General features: G+C 38.0%; 4 protein-coding genes across 5 annotated transcripts in view; all 4 read left to right on the forward strand.

Annotated features, from left to right (window-relative positions):
- The window catches only part of LOC113569132 (interferon a3-like), a 2,747-nt gene extending 2,004 nt beyond the window's left edge, over positions 1 to 743 (forward strand). The window contains exons 5-6 of the mRNA XM_035525083.2: positions 202 to 294; positions 414 to 743. Of these exons, the coding sequence (XP_035380976.2) occupies positions 202 to 294; positions 414 to 518 (198 nt within the window). The 3' untranslated portion in view covers positions 519 to 743. The remainder of the gene's footprint in view (positions 1 to 201; positions 295 to 413) is intronic.
- A 3,548-nt stretch (positions 744 to 4,291) lies between these two features.
- Positions 4,292 to 7,230, forward strand: LOC113587843 (interferon a3-like). 2 transcript variants are annotated; one of them, XM_027026744.3, is made up of 5 exons: positions 4,295 to 4,848; positions 5,387 to 5,455; positions 5,589 to 5,741; positions 6,080 to 6,172; positions 6,410 to 7,230. In XM_027026744.3, exons 1-5 carry the CDS (start codon positions 4,711 to 4,713, stop codon positions 6,536 to 6,538), a joined length of 582 nt encoding a protein of 193 aa, XP_026882545.2. In that variant the 5' UTR covers positions 4,295 to 4,710; the 3' UTR covers positions 6,539 to 7,230. The 2 variants fall into 2 exon arrangements, with proteins under 2 accessions (XP_081571763.1, XP_026882545.2); XM_081715637.1 differs by lacking the exon at positions 6,080 to 6,172 and having other exon boundaries at positions 4,292 to 4,848.
- A 4,390-nt stretch (positions 7,231 to 11,620) lies between these two features.
- Positions 11,621 to 12,651, forward strand: LOC118241153 (interferon beta-like). The gene is made up of 5 exons (XM_035525082.1): positions 11,621 to 11,755; positions 11,867 to 11,950; positions 12,047 to 12,199; positions 12,361 to 12,450; positions 12,562 to 12,651. Exons 1-5 carry the CDS (start codon positions 11,621 to 11,623, stop codon positions 12,649 to 12,651), a joined length of 552 nt encoding a protein of 183 aa, XP_035380975.1.
- Positions 12,652 to 15,115: 2,464 nt separating this feature from the next.
- Positions 15,116 to 16,604, forward strand: LOC145658516 (interferon alpha-3-like). Its single transcript, XM_081715704.1, has 5 exons — positions 15,116 to 15,241; positions 15,361 to 15,447; positions 16,031 to 16,177; positions 16,268 to 16,366; positions 16,497 to 16,604. The coding sequence occupies exons 1-5, from the start codon at positions 15,116 to 15,118 to the stop codon at positions 16,602 to 16,604; spliced, it is 567 nt and encodes a 188-aa protein (XP_081571830.1).
- The last annotated feature ends 1,646 nt before the right edge of the window (positions 16,605 to 18,250 follow it).

Consider the following 18,250-nt stretch of genomic DNA (forward strand, 5'->3'; position numbering starts at 1 on the left):
GAGCCCTCCACCAGTGTATAACGTGTCATAGGCAGGCTTGAGGTTTTATTAATGCCTGATATAATACCTGATATATACAAGATATAACAGAACGCTGGACTGTTACTCCAGTAGCAAATGAGGCTGACGGCATATCTTTATAGTGCATAATAAAGTGACGTACTCTTAAGTAACCTTAAAGAAACTGCTCTCTTACAACAGGCTGCATCCTACCGAGAGACAAAAGAACAGCGACACACCAACATGACACTTAAGAAACATTTCAGAAAGTTAAAGAGGATTCTGAAGAAAGCAGTAAGTTTCACGATTCCGTTATTTATTTACCGAGTTTTTGTCAGGGTTGTCACGTAATGCCAGTCTAAAAGGAAACTTTTAGATACTCAAATTATTGCATTTGATTTGATCTTTTATAGAACTACAGCGCTGATTCTTGGGAGCAAATCAGGAGATTAGTGCGGAACCACCTTACGCGGATGGATATTATCGCTTCCAACTTGAAGTCGGCGCTGACGGGCTGAAAAGTTAAAATGACTATTAAAATAATTTTAAAAATCATCCAAGATGTAGAAAACTTTGCAAACTCTAATGCAGAAACTTTAAATCATTATTTATTTATTTATCTATTTATGTATGTATGTATGTATGTATGTATTTATTTATTTATTTATTTATTTATTTATTTATTTATTTATTTATTTATTTATTTATTGTCATTCTTTATTTAATTATTTATTTGAATTAGTTCGTGGTTTCTTTGTTTATGTGTTTTTGTACGTTATTATAGAGTAACAGAATAGTATTTAATAAAGCCATACGTCATATAAGCTCTTTTTTTCTTTCCTCCGTGTTTGTCATTGTGAAACGACTTTGAGTCTGTGAAAGGCGCTATATAAATTAAGCTCACTATTATTATTATTATTACTACTATTATTATTATTATTATCATCATCATCATTATTAATAATGATCATTTATGCTAACTATTCTTATATATTAAATTATGTAATTAATTAATTTGCATCTTTATATATTTATAATATTTATTGACGTTTATCCTGTGTACTTCTTTAGTGTACACGTTTCAGTTATCCAGTCATTGTCAATGGCAAAAAAAAAACAACAACAAAAAACTTCTATCATATTGATATAAATAAATATGCAAACAAAGTCACAACCACAGTCTTGCTGTAATGATTGATCACGTTTTCAGTTTTCTGTGATTTTTCTTTAACGAGACAAAATATACACTGATGACTATATTTTCCATACTCCCGATATTGTAGATAATGGTGCATTTAATTAAAAACGAACACACGCAGAATAATACACTTACTGGCACGAATTAGGTTATGGCGACCGAAGTGCTTACGTTCACGGTAGCACTGCAATTGCGCACAAACGAATAAATACAAGAAAATATAAAAAAGAAAAACGTACCAACAAGCAAGCACACAAACTATTGAACTTAATATCAAAATCAAACAAACATTCACACGATTAACCTTAGCTTCGTCTAAAAATCTAGTTAGATTTATCTTTTAATTTTTAGCTCCAAAATAATTACAGCGATCTCGACCTTGATGACCTCATAGCTGGCTATGGAGATGATAACATTTTAACAATGATAATCAGTAAATAGTGTCAAAGCGCCATCTGGATTCATTACCAACAAACAAGGTTAACGCCACTACAACTTGGTACAGCGAAACCATTTTCTATCAAGTGCTGCACTTCTTTATGTATAACCTCTTGTTTAGTAGTGGTGAGACAATATGCTTTCTGTTTCAAAGGACTATGCCCTGTGATGCAGTGAATGGTCAGACAGGACCGAGGCGGTATGGATAGAGAACAGAGAAGGGCATGCACTTCACCCAACGCGCTGTGCTGCAAGCACATATTCCACAGGACTCCATGAATCTCCTCACCTCTGTACCTGGCATGCACCACCAGAAATGTTGCTTAATGAATTCCTGCGTGCGAGTAGCACCCGCATGCCCTGACAAGGGGTAGGCATGTCCCCATTGCAGGACTTGGTCACAGATGGACATAATTTACAAAGAGGTAACGTCTCTGGGATCTGGTTCTGTCCAGAGGGATGTCTTTATGACCTCGTCCAATCCCCGGCCCAGAGGGCTATAGCACACTTAGGGAAATAATGGCCGATTCCGCAAGCCAAGCGAGGTCACCTTTCCACAGAGAGCATCCAGTTTGGTGTTCTTAGTACATGATTGGTAGGAGAACATAAAGCTGAAATGACCAAAAAATAAGGCTCACCTGGCCTGCCTGGGGTTCAGCCTTTTCGACCCCTGGATGTACGCTAAGTTCTTGCGATCTGTCCAGAAACAGATCAGAAAAGAAACAGACTCTCAGAGAAACTGTTTAGCATCTAAATTGGGGCTTGCCCACTAGTGATTAATCACTAGTGTGAGCACCTGCAGTGGCTTGTAGCACATGGTCTCCCTCTGGTGATAGCAGGCCAGCACTGCCGGTGCAAATGTGAACAAAGAAAAATATAAAGATTTTGCTTAAATGTCTGCCACTTTGCACAATAGAATTACCACGGATAATTTCTTTTTATTACAACTTCACAGTTATGTCAATCAGTACACACCTACATGTAACGCACCCATCAGGAAGAAATGAGGGGCAGTGTCAATCTCTATCCCCTGAATACCTCAAAATTTCACAGGGTTTCAAAATACATCTGGGTAAAGTTCTGTGGGGAATCTTGTCAACCTAGTATGGCATGTTGAGAGAGTCCTTTCTTTGAAATTCTTCTAGTTTTCAGCATCAATGATACAATTAAATTTATTTATGACAACGCTGATCAGGAACAAATAAAATGTGTCTCTCTGCAAATATCTAAAATCTGCATATATTTTAAATATCTCTAATATCTCTATATGTCTTTAGAGCTATCTCCATATCTATCTCTATATTTCTCTGTCTACACTATTAACATATGCAAAAGAAGCATAAATGTTAAAGGGTAAATTGTATCCAGCAGAAATGCATGCTGGTTAGGTAGTAATCCTGATCAGTAGCAGCAATCATGATCAATAGACGCTCTTAGTTCAATAGATGATTTTATGTAAAAAATCAGCCTTTTCGACCACTGGATGTATACTAAGTTCTTGTGATCTGTTCAGAAACTTTAAAAAAAATGTTTTAACGTTTTCTTTTGCTAAATTTTTCTTTTGGCTTTGCCTTCATTTGACTAATGACCCGTCTTTCCCCTGCCCACTTAATTATGTCCCTTATTATGTCACGTTATTGGTGCCAGTGGAGACAGGAAGGAAAAACAGCTCTGATGTGACTATTAAATGAGAATAAGACAGTTGGTATGTCACTGATTATACACAGAAAGGAAAGCCTACCCTCATGCTCACCTCTGCCTCTGGGTTGTCACATTGTCATCAGTTACGTAAACAGGAGGATATCAAAAAAGATGGAAATGCACTTCAATTGTCTGATCTCTCACCTTATAAATATGGCAAGCGTTCAATATCCAGTATGATGCAAATGCAAACCTTACTAAGAGGTCACGTGACCGTATGAAAGTTCTGCCCACTTGTGTAAGACCGCCACCGTTGCATGACAGGATGCACTACACCTGCTAGCTCCGGTCGTGTACTGGAATAATGGGCAGAAGTAACAGGTCATCCAGGTATCTTTCACGTACTGTAAATATTTGTTTTCGTTGCATACTCCATACGGCATACTGGTCTGGGGCCCAATCAGTACCTCAGCATGTAATAGGCTATTTCGAATAATAAGTCATTTTTCCAATGATTCTTCTTCATGCTATGAAACAGGCATTGCACCTAGTGGCCCCAGTGATTCAGAGATTCTATACTAAATCTATTTTAAACACAACTGCATCAATAGCCTACATCAGATAGCTTATGTGCACATATTACAATAACTTAGAGATGTACACCAATTTTTGGGATTTGCATTATGTAGCATAATGAAAAACATTATTTTCCCCTCTATAATTATTGTAATATTTATAACATTACAATGCTTTTTGTATATTGAGATCCGTTTCAGATGCCTATGAATTGATCTTATCAATAGTGAAAGTGCAGTGAAAACCAAAACAGACGGCTGCTGATGCAATGCGATGATGTTTGTGAGTTACGTCAGGGACTTCCCAACCAAGAGAGTATCTTGACGTTCTCTTTTGTTTTCTGTTTTGTAATGCAAGCGACCGTTGGGAGAACTGGTTGAACAATTGAAGCGTACGGCACCTGTTTAACTATATAATAAGGTAAACTTAAATAAAGCTCTTTTAGGCTATATATTTTTCATGTTAGCCTAATCGGAAAGTCTAAGTCGCTTACTTGTCAAGTGACAAGAAAGAAAACGTAGGTCTTAATTGCAATAATTTTAAGTGGAGCTTTTATAGAGTAGGCTAACAGAATTGATTGTTGTCCTTTTATTGTAATTGTCCTTTTATTGGCTCAAAAGCAGTCGACATCGGTTAACTTTATGGATTGGTTTGCCTTTACGAACATTGTAGCAGCGCTCGCGTATATCAGAAAGTAAAAGCGAAAGCTAATATTTGAGCTGGGAAATTCAAACAGCGTTTCGGCCCTCGGCCATCCAGTCGTTTTCCCTTTCCAATCTTAGGAATAAATCTCGGATACGGCAACATGTCGCCACAAAGAATACTCAACAAAGAACGGCGAAAGCATACATGCAAAGATGAACGCAAAACACATGTGGATTTGCCTTTTCCTCGTATTTTACAGCGCGCAGAGCCCGTGCACCGCCTGCACCTGGATCACGAGCGGAGAGTACAGAATTAAGAGCAAAGAGAGTCTGTCACAGCTGCAAGAAATGGTAATATAAAACTTTTAATCTTTTAACTTCTACAGTGGCTGCCATGCGAATCACCTGTACGCTATCGTTGGAATTAATATCTATTGGTCTTTGTTCGTGAATTGAACAGATTCAAATATGTGAAATGTGGATGTCAGGTCAGCCTATTGCATTTCTATTTAGGAATATTTACAATGTGTTTGGTAAACCTGACATTAAAGCTTTAATCAGGAGTTGCCAAACAGCTAGTTGATTGAGGAGTGGGTCCGAATTTGCTAAACGTTTGCTTTAGCACTAGGACTGGGTTTGCTAACAGAGAGAGGGCAAATGTAAATATTGCAGTTCTGAAATCTGACCAAAACTTTGCAGTTATTCCTGACTGAGAATAACCTTTGTAGCCTGCGTGCACCTCATAATGTAAAACATTGAAGTAGAGAGTCCAATTTAAAACAGTTTAATGTTGGATGTGGGAGTGAAATGCTGCAGGTTCCTACTGACAGACTGAACGTATGCGGAATATTCTCATGTTTATTAAATGTTTTTGATATTTCTTTTTTAGGGAGGAGAGTTTTCTCAGGTTTATATAACGTTTCCATTTAAAGTATATGCGACAATAATGACGACCAAGGTAAGCGGCAAAATTAAATATGACATAATCTGAACAGTGTTTCACAATTACAGTTTTAAGGTTGAATGCTTTTGAAGAAACTGTCGTGTCTTTTCATGTTCTCACATTCGCAACACAATTTATTCTCGTTCAGGCTGACGATCAGGTGAAGTTTCTGGCTGAAGTCACAGAACAGATCAGCGAACTTTTCAATGCTGATTTAGACGCAGTAAAATGGAAAGAACAAGCACTGGATCATTTCCTAAGCATCCTCAAGGGGCGTCAGCTGAAAGAGCTTAAAAACTGCGTAAGTGTTCAAAAGGAATATTACAGCCCTACCTGCCCGTGTAGGGTAGAGTAGATCACTCTCAGAAGGAAACAACATTGTCTTTGCTACTCCACATATAAGGCTATGTGACAGCTCGTCTCTCTGGCCATCGATTCAATTCACCTCTGTAAACATTGCGGCCTCTCCACCGGTGTATAATGTCTCATAGGCAGGCTTGAAGTGTTGTTAATACATCATATATACAAAATATAAAATCTTGGACTGTTAGTCCTGTAGCAAATAAGGCATAACTTTATAGTGCATAATAAAGTGACGTGCTCTTAAGTAACCTTAAAGAAACTGCTCTCTTACAACAGGCTGCATCCTACCCAGAGACAAAAGAACAGCGACACACCAACATGACACTTAAGAAACATTTCAGAAAGTTAAAGAGGATTCTGAAGAAAGCAGTAAGTTTCATTATATTGTGGTTTAGTATGCAAGATGAAGCGAAGAAGCAGAGAGAACCATTGAAACCAGTATCAAAGTGCCATGATAGCCATGATACAGTATCAAAAACGAATATGTTGGTCTGTATTTATTCTGATACATCGAGTTAATGAGTGGAGTTTTTGTCGGTTCTTATATAATGCCATTCTAAAAGGAAACTGAAGTTAATCAACTTATTGCATACTGATTTTTTATAGAACTACAGCGCTGATTCTTGGGAGCAAATCAGGAGACTAGTGCGGAGCCACCTTATGCGGATGGATATTATTGCTTCCAACTTGAAGTCGGCGATGGATAGTCAAGTCAAGTCAAATTTATTTATATAGCGCTTTTTACAACAGCCGTTGTCACAAAGCAGCTTTACAAATGTTCTAATCCAAAGCAGATTTAAACATTTCCAAGTTCCCAGTGAGCAAGCCAAAGGTGACAGTGGCAAGGAAAAACTTCCTAGAGCATGAAGAAGAAACCTTGAGAGGACCCAAGACTCAAAGGGGGGGCCATCCTCCTCTGGCCGATAATTATCTCCAGGGTACCGAATAAAAAGGACCACATGACTGTTTTTTTTTAATTATTTAAAATGTCAATCTAAAATGTAGAAAACTGCAAATTCCTTTACACATGCATTTATTTATGTATGTATGTATTTATTTATTTATTTGATATTTATTTATTTGTTTGTTTGTGTATTTGTTTGCTAACACTTTATGTTTATTTGTGTGTTTGCATGGACGATATATAGTAATATATAATTTAGTATTAATCAAATCATTCATCAATACCAATTATTCATTTATGGCACATTTTGATATTACTAATTTTTAATAAATATTAGTAATCTATTACTAATTTTTGGTTATTTATGTTAGTATGTTCATATATTGGATGTTTGTCCTATGTACTTCTTTAGTCTACAAGTTTGTTTCAAATATACTGTCACTGGTGAAAGTGCAAAAAAAACAACAAAAAATATTTATCATATTGATATGAATAAACTGACAACCCAGTCAAAAACACAATCTGTAATTTGTAAGACTTTATGATTCGTCACATTTTCACCTGTTATTTAACGATCCAAAATACGTTGATGATTGATTGTAGATACTCCAGCTATAGGTGCGTGTCGTTGAACGGGTTCACGTGCAAAAATAATAGCCCTTACTGACATAAACGAGGTTATGGCCACCGACGTGTTGCTTCGAAAATGCCAGACATCCTTCGTTCATCTTTACGAGAGTGAAAGGGTTCGTGATACAGAAGAATGTGAGAGGGTTTTATTGTGTAATAAACAATAAAATTCTATAAAACAAGCTTCCTGTTCCTGGTGTTGCTACGTCTATCACTACAAGACAAACCCGTTGAGGTTTTAGCAAAGCAGTGCAGAGCGATCATAGACAGAGGCGTCAATAAATATTTGTGAATTGGGGTCTAAGCCCACCAGGAGAAAAGCAAAAATGAAAAGAAGAAGCCATCCATTAACAACTTTCCTAAATGTCGCATTGTTTAATTCAGAAGTCGGTTTTAGGTCGCTTTTTAAGTCATGTTACATTAGCCTTTGTTCATCAGTCATCAGGGTTCTTCTGCTATCTTAATGTGTCACGTCCGCAGGCCTGAGCGTTCCCCGATTCCCTAGCAACCGAGTCACTTCCATGGTTTCATGTCTCCTCCCCTTAGAGTTTGTCCCTAATGGCATTCCTATGTAAACCCTCTTCTCGCGTCTTTCTGGTAAGGTCCCGTTCGTCCTAGTACCTCTGTGTTTCGGTAGATTTCGTTTGTCCTCGCTCGTATGTGTTTAGTTTTCTCCTGTTCATCTCGCTTTTCCTTCCTCGCCGCGCGTTCTCTGTTTAGTTCTGTTACCTGTATCTTCGTCCTGAATATTGTTTATCTTACGTAGCCCGGTTCTGTGTTACTCCCGCTTGCCTAGTCTTAATGCTCATCGTTGTATTTATCATTGTTGTTCTCCGTTAGTCTTCCCTAAGTGTACGCCCCTTTTTTTCCACTTCCCATACTCACTGTTGGCCTGTTTTCTTATGTTAGCCTATCTGTTCTGTTTTGTTCTGTGATTGTTATTAAACCTCTTTATTTATTCGGTTCTATTTGTCACTCTCTTTATGGCATCCCTTGTTCTGTTCCGCATAAAATCCAAGGCGCCGTAACTTCGCACGTGTGTTCGCCGCCCACTTCACCTTCGTTGCATAATATTTTTACTAGCATGTGATTTCATTTCGTACAATTGTAACAGACATCCAAATTATGTATTTTCTTTGCTTTTATGTTGAAGTTAGTTTTAGCAACATTCTCTGACACAGATCATCTGTCCAGAAATGAGCGCGACACAAACTGACTGAGAATTTAGCAAAGTAGTGGGTAGTAATGGTTTAACAGATGAACATGATGTCAAACACAATCTTTTAGACTCAAATTGTGATTCAGGCTTCAGGGCAGTAGTGGGGCAGTAGCACCTCTCCCAGGTCCTTATGTTCATTTTTTTCTCAATAGATTGTAAACCTCGAGATTGAATAAGAGAATAAATGAGAACTAAACTAATAATAAGTGCTTGTTTGGGTTAGGGGGTGATGGACGGGGGCTAAAGAACGTTTAAAACAGCCCTGACGACGTCCTGTGTCCACCCATTGTGTTTTACAGTCTAGAATCGGTGGTTGGTGAACTGGCATAAAAAATGTAAGATCCACTCGCCACGGTGAGACAAATAATGGGTGGGACGGCATCGAGGCTCGGGCATCGATAATTTCGGAAGGATTTTCCTGAACATATATTCGTAATTTAAGTTTAGTTTTTTTCCCCATCACTGCTTACTTCCAAAAACGGTTATTACTTTTCCATAAATGGCTTTGACTTAAATTCAAATTAAGACTGTGATTTTAATTAGCTATTTATATATTTCACATTAGTTAATGAATAATTATAGGCCTACCTATTGTTTGCATTTATTGCCCTATTTATTTTCTATTGAACATGCACACCACATTTCCATTACAATGCCTAATCTAAACGAATTTAGAATTTCACGTCCGCTTCGATGTTAATATTCTTATTTTAGTTTATACCAACCTAAACGTGGGCTATATAGCCTGCCTCTTTTTGTTTTGGAACGGTCTTGCGATGCAGCTTTCGCGCATTGTAGCTAACCACGCCACAATGTTATTTACAGAACTTGACGTCTTTCCACTCACTTTCACGACTGGATACGTGACGATACAAAATCTTGCAGCGCTACCGAAAGCTGCGGTGTCCTCTTGGCAAGTTGTAATTATGGTTCCACCAACGTCTTGTTTCTTAACGCCAACACGGGCAAAGTTAAACCAGTCAACTATAGCTCGGCGTGACAGACGGCCACCGTGCGGTTTTCATAGTGTAGATCCATGGATGTCTGGAAAATGAAACACGCGCATGTACGATAAATGAATTAATTAAATTAACAATTCAACCTTCCCCCATTCGGGCTTTCTCCGCGTTTACGTCACACTTTCGTTCTCACTTCTACTTCCCCCACACTTTGCCAACCTAGAATGGGGTAGGCTACTTCAAACATATGTAGATAGGGCACCTGTTTATTTATACACTAGATAGATCTACTTATCTAGCTGACATTTTCCGTTTTCTATGTTTTGGAATTTAATTTAAAAAAAAAAATTATACGCATACACACACTGCACAGAAATTTGATGGAGTCAAAGTAAAAACAAACTACCATATAAAGATAAGCAAAAATGTAGAAATAAAACCAGAGAATGAAGAAATAAAGTTTAAAAAATCTGTTCCATGAATGAAGATTGTTTTACTCTACTAGATTGCTACTTTTTCTGTACCCACTGCGTTTATTCTATATTTTAAAGACTAGTTGCATAACTATGTAAATATCAACGAATTCCTAATTACCGCGATTTTTGAAGGAAACGTTGAAGATGGCCTAACGGTGCACATAAAACTGGCACGGAACGCTCGCCTACCGCGAGTCACGTGGTTAGGCCCGCCGCGTGACTTGGGAGGATATTTGTTTATGCACACCTACACACCTGAACCTCTTGTTGTCTGTGTATTTAAACCCGTGTCAATGTGCGCAGTGCGTTGGTCATTGTTAGTGTAGCGTGTTTGGTGTGCTCATGGTCATTGTGTTTTCACGTAAGTGCCACATTTGTCCTTTATGTTGTGTTTGAATAAATGTTCGTCCATGTCGAGGAAGTCTGTGCGTCCTGCTCCACGCTCTTCGGCGCTCGGCCTACCACGTTACAAAAACTGCACCCATGACCTGAATTATGCGCGAGCTAGCCTGGGCACTCGCGCTAAAAGGGATCCCAAAGCTAATCTAAATGTATGCATAAACAAAAACGTAGGCCCATTGAAGCGTCACTGAAACAAATATTTAATTTGTTTACTTTTACGTTTGTCGTATTTAGGTTTTGATTAAACATTTACACCATGCTGTAGGTGCTGGATTGTCTCGGTGGCTCTTTTCTACAGTATTGTGCAGTTTTGTCTCCTATCTGTGAGGCACTCTCATCATGTCATCCTTGGGGACCACAGTACATATTACATGTTATAAGTCCATACCTTACTGCTCTATCATGTAAGGGTACTTGGATGTTTCTGTCGTTCTGGTTTCTCCGTCAAGGATGCTGTGTGATTGGAGAATCCCTGCTATTTGTATGCATACATTTTCTAACACACCTTTCTCCATGTATCCTGAGCTAGATTTTTACCTGCTAAAATGTAACTTGACATTGTTAATTGACCAGTTTATACTTTTACAGTATTATGTATTATGTAAAGTATTATGCTGCCATTTTAACAAGCATGGATAATATTGCAGCACTTTAGGACGTACCTCAAAGGTTATGCTAGTAAAGAACCTTTGTGGCTTTAGGGGGCTGAAAATGCAATTGTATTATATTCTGCTACAGTACGCTATAGACTACGGTATAATACCATCCATTCATTTACAGTTTATCCTTACAGTTTATTGAGCTTTGTCATTCGCCTTTTTTTCCATATGACAAATTCAATGACGTAGCTGCATCGTTTTTTTCCGCATTTTCTCTAACAGTGGCACCAGACACTTCATTTCGGTTTCACTGCATAAACATGTGAACATGAAACATTTTTGGTCCAATTTCATTTTTAATCCACCAGCCATTCTTAAGAGGTGAAGGGACTTACCGAGCGCCTAACTAAATAAAGGAGAAAATGATGACATTTATTTTAATGCAATAGCAATTGACAACACAGATTTATCCGCGTACTTTTTGAAGCCCCGAGAAAAAACCCCCGCAAAGAATTGTAATAAATAAAAAGCGACTGGTGCCAGGCTTCATTCTCAGTGTTTCAGAGGACGAACTAAGCAATTCAGCAATTATTCATAAACGCCTTAACGTTTTAACGCTAATTCAGCGATGGATGCACTGAAATTGTTGACCGTTGTATTTGCTATGTTCAGTGTTCTGGACGCCGCGGCGGTCCCATGCAAATGGGCGCAGTACAGACTTAAATATTTGACCGAGGAGAGCATTGAGCTGCTGCTGAGCATGGTGTGTGTGTGTGTGTGTGTGTGTGTGTGTGTGTGTGTGTGTGTGTGTGTGTGTGTGTGTGTGTATTTAGTAGTTTGTTTGTTTGACTGTTTAATTGATTCGCATTTGCAGAGTGATCCGATGCCGTTGAAATGTTTGGAAAAGAGGGAGGAACTGGAGGTCGGGTTCCCAGAGGATGCATTCCAAGAAGCCCAGGTATCGTGACGAGACGATTACATGCTGATGCTAATAAAACGGTAGTGTCATTTGAAACAGTAAACCCATATTTGGACGTTTGCCCTCGTTTTTCAGAATATAGATATTGCAGTGGTCGCCCTTAAAACTCTGAGAGGTGTTGGGAGAGTCTTCAAGAATGACCAAACATCTGTCACGTGGAACCTGGAAAAACTACGACTATTCAAGCATATCGTGTCTTCAAGATTAATCGAAAACCTACAGAAATGTGTGAGTCAGTTATGTTCTATCTTTGTATTGCCTCTGATGTCGCAGTAGAAGTGCATCGGATTACCTTGCATGAACGAATAAATACGCGAGGAAATCATTAAATATCAACAGAGTGAAAAGGATTATACACGTATCTATGCAATAAACGCTTTCCATTCAAGGTTAGAGAAGATGCGTCACAGAAAGCAGACAGCAGCCTTGGTAAACTTAGGTCCTTCTTTGACCAGCTGGAGGACCAACTGAGAGAGAAGGTAAGTATATGCCTCGCACTAGTGTACGTAAGAGCCACTACGTCTAATACGCAAATAACCTGGCATGTGTTGATGAACTGCAAAATGTGCTTCTTTTTTTTTTTTCTAAAGGAACTCAGCGAGTGCGCTTGGGAGATCGCGCGTGAAGAAGTAAAACGTAGTCTGGTGAAGTTTCACGAAGTTTTGATGAGCCGATCTTAGGAAAGACTGCAAACCGTCAAGGAGACGCACATTTCCTTTTTTTCAAAGAGCAACTATTTATTTATATATTTTATTTATTTATTTATTTATTTATTTCTTCGTTGATATGTTTATGTCTATTTTAAATTAATAAATGCCGAATTTTGGAATCTAAGAGCTGAGTTTTTTCCAAAGTATCACTGATCTTGAATCATTCACGCAAAGGGTCCGATGAAAAAGTCTCAGGAAACACAAAATACGTACATTTTAGAGTTGACGTTATGTTACTGTAAGAAGAACAAAATTTAAAGGATACTATTGTTATATGTGCATCATTATAGTGATTTATAGTTATGACAGAACATAACTTCAACAATTGAGGATTAGGGGCCTTGCTTATGGGCCCAAATGTGGCAACTTGATGAGGGCTTAACTGGCAGCTTTCTGAGTACTAGTCAAATACTTTAACCACTGTGCTGCCAATGTACGTGCAAATGTAGGCCTATATTATTTTCATGCATAACTGTAGATCAGAGAAAATGCAGATAAACACATGACATGCCACAAATAAATGCATGCTGCACATTTGAAATTTGACAGACCAATTTATTTTTATTAAAAAAAACCCCCAACACATCAAAAATGGTAGCCACATTCTATTCCAGAGGGTCTGTGTCACACAGCGCGTTCAGCTTGTGCGCTGATTCCTGACTAGGACTCAACCTCTCCAAACCTTCTGCAACAAACTGCAGCTAACTGGTCTCACAATGGCGGAAATCAACTTTCACTATTTGTATGCTATCTCTTTTTGAAACAAAACTGGTTACAAGTGTAGTGCACTGGCTAAAACGGATGGTATATGTCTTTTAAAATTATTGTTTACTAAAAGAAGTGTAATAACTAAATAGAAAAAAATATAATCGAACTATAAAATGAATTATAAAATTAGGTGTAACTTGCGGTAAGTCATGGAAAAAGACCTGAACATGTCAGGAGAGGTCAGTCTAGAATATTCCGCGATCTCTAAGGACCTTGGCAAAATTATTGCCTCATAGTTCATGCTGCTGTTAACGATGAAACTATTTCAACAGAATGTGGAAGTTAAATCTGGAACACTAAGCAGTCTTGTGATCCACCGGTTATGCTGAACGTAACCCGCCCAGATCAGGTTAGATGCGCAACATGGCGATATAGCCAATTAAAAATTAATTCACAGTTATGATAAAAAAGGCCAAAGTCAGATCAAATTGAGCAGAAATCTCTAGAATAGAAGATATAATGTGTGTACAATACTATTTACTACAGCAGCAGCAACAACAAGAACAACAACAATAATATTAATAAAAGAATTTAGAAGAAGTTAAGAAAGTCTTCAAGTTGGAAACAGCATGCACCAAATTCATAGAAATAACATTTATGCAGTAAAACAAATTGGATTGAGAGCAGCGAAGTTTTTTCCTTTAAAAATAGTTTCGAATCATTTGCATATCAGTTAAATAAGAAAAAGACAATTCTGTTAACATAAAACGGATTTTATAATAATTTGGATTTAGCCCTCTGATGAATTTGATGTGTGTTCGATAGAGCGTTTGCCTGGAAAATCTGAGCCATCATATGACCACAAGGTAACGGTTTTTTTTTCAGTTATTTCAAGTTATTGTAAACTGACACATAATAAATGCTCATTTCATAAGACGATTTAGGAAAGATACGTAGGTAGGTGTGCATAAACGAATGAGTGTTTGTGTGTGTGTGTGTGTGTGTGTGTGTGTGTGTGTGTGTGTGTGAGAGAGAGAGAGAGAGAGAGAGAGAGAGAGAGAGAGAGAGAGAGAGAGAGAGAGAGAGAGAGAACAATGTAATACCAAGGGCGGTAGAAACAGGATAGTAACGAAACGATTACGTTTATGTACTTTGACATGGATCTATAGATAAGATGTTTATACAGACATAGATACAGACAGACAGACATACAGACATACAGACAGACATACAGACAGACAGTTAGATAGATAGATAGATAGATAGATAGATAGATAGATAGATAGATAGATAGATAGATAGATAGATAGATAGATAGATAGATAGATAGATAGATAGATAGATAGATAGATAGATAGATAGATAGATAGATACTTTCGTTAGAACTATTCAAGCTTTGAATGCACTAGAACTTGAAGCGAAAACGTCGTCATGGGGAAAAGCCCAACTGTGAAAGAATTCGGACTAAATATGATCAATTGATCCTTTCGCTTCTAAAACAAATTTCACTTTTCAAACATCCACAAATCCGCACTACAAAAACCGCGCGATGGGCATCAGAATGAACAGATACTTTGGAGATATTCCTAATATTCCGAATCAAAGGTAGATTCGCTCTTGTGAGCATTTATGATCACAGCTTCTTTTCGTTAACGCACGAATCCAAAAGACTAACCATTTTTTCTTCTTTTCACCTCTACAGCCCCGTCTGAAGCCTTGTTTCAGGATGGCATATCAGTGTTTGGTTTGGATCGGCGCCATTCTGTGCATTGCACAGGTTTGGTCGATGCCCACAAATTGCAAACTGCAATGGACGCTTATACCAAGAACACATAACCTACTATTAAAAGTGGTATGTAGGCATACAGTGCTGACCGAGATTAATGTAATGCCTTGCAACGTTTATTTGTGCTCTCTTTCGTTGTTTTTTTGTATTTTTGTTGTTGTTTGACTTTCCTGGTCTCTCAATAGAGTGGCCCGTTTCCTTCTCAATGTCTGGACGACAAAGTTGAAATCAGTTTGCCAGAGTCGGCTTTGCTGCGCAACGCCTCTAAACAGGTTAGTTCTAATGCCTTGGAAACATTTATAGGTGAGGCATAAGACGGAAATATACTGTATGAAAGCCAGAGCTGGACCAACGTTTGCTGTTTGGGGAGTGCACTTTCAAGCATGGCGTCTTCGTAGCCCACAGCGTAATAATAGCTATAGGCTAAAGCTGTGACATCATAACAGCAAAAAAAGCAATAGGCTGTGGGGTGAGGGAAGAAACGTGCCGACTGTGATCATGCGTAGGCTAGGTTTGGATATATGCGATAGCTACATAACGAACTGGCCAGACTATCATACAATCACTTCTGTAACAAGTGTTCTGGCTCTAGCAGAAGATGTAGGCTACTTTTTTCAAACAGTTTTAGATTCGTCCCCAGCAGTGTTAGAACTAAATATAAAATTATAATCAAACTATTCAATTAAAATTAGAAGCGGCGAATCGGGATAAAGACCTGAAACTGACCGAAAGGGTCAGTCTTTGCTAGAAAACCTGTAAAATCGGCGATCTCTAAGGATATAGTAAATGTTTGTAGCAAATGTTTATGAGTGGCAAATGTATATTCATTTAAATATATGTATTGGACCTCGACAGGATTTGGCAGTTGCGAAAGCTGTTTATAAAACCTTAACGAGCATAGAGTCTCTGTTCGACAACTACGGCATTCCACAGTCCTGGGACGGTCAAAAGCTTGAAGACTTTCAAAACATTGTGTACCGGCAGATCGATGAGAGCAAATGTGTAAGAAACTATAAGTGATTTGCAAAATATATTACGGCAGGTTGTAAAATGTCGAATGTACATTGTATTAAATGAACCAACTTGTTGCAGATTTCGGGGAAAACACAAAAGGATGAAGACGACTTTTCTGCGAGAGACGCTGCCATAACTGACTATTTTGAGAAACTGAAAAAACTCTTGAAAGACATGGTATGTGTTTTCTGAAATGGGGACAAGGATGAGCTTAGTGTATAATTACATAGTAATTAGTTACTTTATTTGCAAAACGTTCTGATATAGATTTAGTACATTGCGTGTTCTTCCCGCTAATCTTTCACAGGAATTCAGTGATTGCGCTTGGGAGACGGTTCGGCTTGAGGTTCTGAGTCTTCTACAGTTCATTGTGGTGGAGACTTCAGATAACGAGTTCTGGTCACGAAGAGTCTAAGCATCGTTATGGGAATGTCTTATAAGACCTTTAAGAGGACTAGTTTTGTGATATGTCCTTTCTTAAGACATTTATTTATTTGTTTATTTGTGTACGCATCTATCTATTTATTTATTTATTTATTTATGTATTTATGTATTTATTTATTTGCTTTTTTGTGCATTTATATATTTATGCCATTTAATCAGTACATTTGTTTCTTGTATTTGATTCATGTTGATCTTTTGGAGCTAGTGATTCTGTACTGATTAACAGCACAATAAAAACGTCTCGCTAAAAGTATTTGTGACTACCGTTATGCAATTCCAAGCACGCCGAACGTTTTGGTGGGCTGCTTGGCCAAAAGGTCTCTTCCTTGTCATGAATGACACGTGGACAAAAAGGATAGTGGAGGAGGATAGTGCTGTAGCTTTTATTTTACTTCTTCAAGTACGTTGCCTTTAGTTAATTCATACAATAACACGCAAATCTGAGTTTGTCAAATATACCGATTTCGAGTTTCAATACTCTGCAGAAGAATTTCTAATGTGTACACTAAAGGTTATTACACTACTTGCCTACGAATACGTTTCAGAGTACACATTCACTTAAACACTAAATCACTTTTTGGCTGAATTTTAAGAAACAAAAAGACCTAAAGAAGTACATTTTTATTCGGGCCAATTCTAATAGGTGATGTGCATCAAAAGACAAGGCTCATTGACAAAATATGGCACCAAGCCATCCAGAGACCATCTCAGACCCTAACATTTAAAACAACAGATTGAACAGTGTAACTAGCTAATAGTCGCCAAGAATGACCAGAACCAATGTCCTCGGCTCTGCTACGTTTTTCGGTATTAAACAATAGCAATTGTCCCCTTTTTTTTCTTTGCGACTGTCTGTCACCAAACGTGCTTGGTTAGTCAAAGCTCCTCTTTGGTGAGCTATCCAGTGCTGAAGCCGCAGCTATTCGGATTTGAGAACAGTGGTAAACACTAAGCGTTAGATAGCTGTAGTAATTAACGATAAACGATAGGCAACTTCAGTAACAAACGCTAAGTGTTAGACAGCTGTAGTAATTAACGCTAGAGGTCTTAGATCACAGGCCAATATATTCATGCGATGTCGAAATAACCTACAAACAAGAAGCGTGTAAAGACAGCGTACAAACCCAACATTTGTTTTTAACTGTAATAGCTTAACCTAAGCTTACTTGATCTTCTCAGCGAACAGGACAAGCAACAAAAGAATTTTGCAATGGCGATTATATGTAGGTTACACTTTAGCAACAGGCTAGGAATACACAGCACAATCAACAGAAATATTGGAGATTATGAAACTGATTTCCCAGCTTAGTTTATTTTTAGTTAACTATCGTGTACAGAATCTCCAAATAAACAAGCAAGCAGACAGCAATTATTTAGGTCAAATGAAAAATGTCTAATATTTTAGGAAGCATTACAGCCGTCAAGCTGTTCTTCAACCTCGGCGGGAAAACCAACCGTCAAAGTCTGTCTTCAGAATAAACAGCAGAATGTGTTGTACCTCATCGCGTACGAACTCCCATGCGCAGTACTGGAAATCCTGAAGAAGAAAAAAACATAAAGACTGGGCGAAAGAGTAATAATAACAATGCGATTTAATCCTGTTCTCCATAACGTGCA

This window comes from Electrophorus electricus, chromosome 6, assembly GCF_041902795.1.
Source record: "Electrophorus electricus isolate QZ-2024a chromosome 6, ASM4190279v1, whole genome shotgun sequence".
Taxonomy (NCBI): Eukaryota; Metazoa; Chordata; class Actinopteri; order Gymnotiformes; family Gymnotidae; genus Electrophorus; species Electrophorus electricus.

What these genes read in the sequence shown, in the direction of transcription:
- LOC113587843 (XM_027026744.3), top strand. Translation starts at nt 4,711, where the DNA reads ATGAACGCAAAACACATGTGGATTTGCCTTTTCCTCGTATTTTACAGC. An exon ending in TGAAAGAGCTTAAAAACTGC is followed by an intron (nt 5,742 to 6,079) that starts GTAAGTGTTCAA and finishes CTCTTACAACAG; the next exon opens with GCTGCATCCTACCCAGAGAC. An exon ending in AGAGGATTCTGAAGAAAGCA is followed by an intron (nt 6,173 to 6,409) that starts GTAAGTTTCATT and finishes GATTTTTTATAG; the next exon opens with AACTACAGCGCTGATTCTTG.
- LOC118241153 (XM_035525082.1), top strand. Translation starts at nt 11,621, where the DNA reads ATGGATGCACTGAAATTGTTGACCGTTGTATTTGCTATGTTCAGTGTT. An exon ending in TTGAGCTGCTGCTGAGCATG is followed by an intron (nt 11,756 to 11,866) that starts GTGTGTGTGTGT and finishes TCGCATTTGCAG; the next exon opens with AGTGATCCGATGCCGTTGAA. An exon ending in ATGCATTCCAAGAAGCCCAG is followed by an intron (nt 11,951 to 12,046) that starts GTATCGTGACGA and finishes CTCGTTTTTCAG; the next exon opens with AATATAGATATTGCAGTGGT.
- LOC145658516 (XM_081715704.1), top strand. Translation starts at nt 15,116, where the DNA reads ATGGCATATCAGTGTTTGGTTTGGATCGGCGCCATTCTGTGCATTGCA. An exon ending in ATAACCTACTATTAAAAGTG is followed by an intron (nt 15,242 to 15,360) that starts GTATGTAGGCAT and finishes GTCTCTCAATAG; the next exon opens with AGTGGCCCGTTTCCTTCTCA. An exon ending in AAAAACTCTTGAAAGACATG is followed by an intron (nt 16,367 to 16,496) that starts GTATGTGTTTTC and finishes AATCTTTCACAG; the next exon opens with GAATTCAGTGATTGCGCTTG.